Source organism: Merops nubicus, unplaced genomic scaffold (assembly GCF_000691845.1).
Source record: "Merops nubicus isolate BGI_N331 unplaced genomic scaffold, ASM69184v1 scaffold46381, whole genome shotgun sequence".
NCBI lineage: Eukaryota > Metazoa > Chordata > Aves > Coraciiformes > Meropidae > Merops > Merops nubicus.
Window position 1 is genome coordinate 1 of NW_008587130.1, and position 2,542 is coordinate 2,542.

Sequence of the window (2,542 nt, forward strand, 5' to 3'; positions counted from 1 at the left end):
TCGCGGCGGATAACGACAGACCACACCAGGAAGGGCCGAAGATGCTTTAATAAGTTCTCAGTACAAAATACCAGGCTAGAAAGCATTTTGGGAAATTTTTATTCGGTATTAGGCTACTTGGTGTAAAGTAATGAATAAAGGCATACTTTTACAGTTAAAACCGCTTATCCCTACCGTACTCCCCTGAACAGTTAAAGTTTCTTGCACCATCTCCTCTAAAATGAAACAGTTCAAACAGCACTGTCAGGTCAGCCCTGACGTACTGACAGATCTGCGCTCTATTGTTTCACCTTTTTGCCTATCCCCTATATAGTACTGTAGTATTATAATGGCAACTGATAGGCTTTCTGGTCTGTATCGATATTGTAATGGCAACCTAATACTCTGCCCTCAGCCTCTGTTCCCCTTGTCCCAGCTCTGTCTGAGGAGGCTTTGAGGTGCAGCTGCTACGAGGATACTGAACACTGATCTTCGTGTGCTATGAGGCTTTGCTTCCCAGAAGCTGCAAGTAGAGACTCAATATCCTGAATTACTTTGGAAGTTTTTTCCAACGCTTCCAGGACACACACTTCACTGATTGCTTCCAGCTCACTCCCATCTTCTGTTTTTCTGACGGTGACACCAGACAGATTGGTTTCTGCAGTAGATATCCTTTCCAGAATATTGCTATTATCCAATAAAACTAGTGTCAGTTTGTCAAGAGAAAACATCAAACTCTTTCTCCCAATACGGGAAATACTGCTCTGTATTTGTATCCATCATTCTGCATTGCAAAGTCTCACGTTCTATCATTCTATGATTTCATAGCATGGTAGTTACATAAAGCTAAAAAAATGAGCATACAACTTAAAAATGTCTACAACATCTATAGAGGATGTCTTCAACTAAGACTTCAAGTTACCCAAAAGTGACTCTAAAAACTAAACTGTCTCATGTCACACGGCGCAGTTTAACAGGATGCACTTTCCACACTGATAAAATGAACAGTGGCTTAAAGACAATTCTAGAGTGGCTTTAAACCCATGCTGCACAGCACACTTTTTCCAACTGGCTGAACACCACAGAATGATACTGAGGTAGCTAACAAACAGAGAGGTACTGTACTGCCACAACGAGCCCCAAGGCACTGCATCATCCCCCTTGCAAGAACAGATTAGCAGGTGTAAGCCACACTAACTACTACTGAACTTCCTTTCTTTTAGTAATTTCTTATTTTAGTTCTATAGTTTGCCACCATTTTTGTTTCTGGTGCTGTGATGCAGAAGTTGGATACAATAAATGATAAAAAACCAAACCAAACCAAACCAAACCAAAAAAGCAGCTTAAAAATAATTAATTTAATTTTAAGAAGTGAGTAAGACAGTAAAAGAAGGTGAGAACAGGATAGAGATCCTTTGATGACATAAAATGCAGATCTGGATATGCAGATGAACAACAGAATATAAAAGTGAAAAATCTTTACAGCTTTCAAAAGGATACAGTTAAATCTCTGTATTTTTTCAAGCTCAGCATCAGCAGACCTGTCCAAGAAAATAAAGTTTATTAAGCAATTTATTATCATAAAAGGTTCTCAAATGTATATTCTACTTCAGATTTTAGTCTTTATTATAACAGTTTCCAGCAATACTGAAATTAAGATGAGTGAAATCCAAGTGAAAAAAAAATGCTTTACTTTAATGTTTTATACCACTAGTCAGTTGCTGCCATTTGCCAATCATTTGTGTTTCCAGAAATCAGGGCTCTGCTCTCAGAATAGTCTCTTTGCTCTATGTATGTATAAATATAGACATAATCCTCCTTTCATCAGCTGCTGAATCTGCTATAATTTGAATAACAAGTGCAAGTGTAATCTACTTCAGTTAGCACATTTTTAATAGCTGAATATGTCTGTATATGATGTCAGTGGATCTTTGGTCATTACCATGTATTAAAAAGGACCAATATATTAGCAAGAGATGCAAGTGTCACTTAGCAGTTCAAATTAGTGTTTTGAACAGCCTGGTGTTCTGTTAAAAGACACCCTTCTTAGTCTGGAACCCCTTCACCTTGCAATACTCTACCCACGTAACATTAATATTCCTTTGGCAAAGTCACAGTAATTCTGATTTTTAAGTAGGGCAGGCAGAAGTGCAATGACTAGAACTCAACTTATGTAACATTTTTGAACACTGAAAATACGAAACCACACCAAATAAATGGACTTAACAGTTTTCATTTTTTATCATCTATAAAATTCAGTTTATAGTCTCTTTTAGTTTTTTTTTTCCCCCAACATTATTTGTAGGCAATTATTTGGGATAAAGATTAATACCAATTTTCTTCATTTACAGAGTGTGCAGCGTATTCAGGAATCTCCTTCCTTTCATTCAAACTTCTGCACCATTCTATGGCTGTTCTGATGTACCTATGTTAACATGAAAATTCATAAAAAAAGTAGTTAGTTACACGAGAAATACACTCTAATAATTCAAACAAAAACCTGAAGGTATGAAGCAATACACCTGGATCTAAATGAAAAAAACATGATTAAAAATCTAGCTTT

General features: G+C 36.7%; 1 protein-coding gene across 1 annotated transcript in view; it reads right to left on the bottom strand.

Moving 5' to 3' along the window:
- Positions 1–458: 458 nt before the first annotated feature.
- The window catches only part of LOC103781113 (chromosome unknown open reading frame, human C5orf34), a gene marked incomplete at both ends in the record, with an annotated part of 8,048 nt that continues 5,964 nt past the window's right edge, over positions 459–2,542 (bottom strand). Inside the window, 3 exons of the mRNA XM_008948815.1 lie at positions 459–682; positions 1,480–1,520; positions 2,312–2,404. Coding sequence (XP_008947063.1) covers positions 459–682; positions 1,480–1,520; positions 2,312–2,404 — 358 coding nt within the window. The remainder of the gene's footprint in view (positions 683–1,479; positions 1,521–2,311; positions 2,405–2,542) is intronic.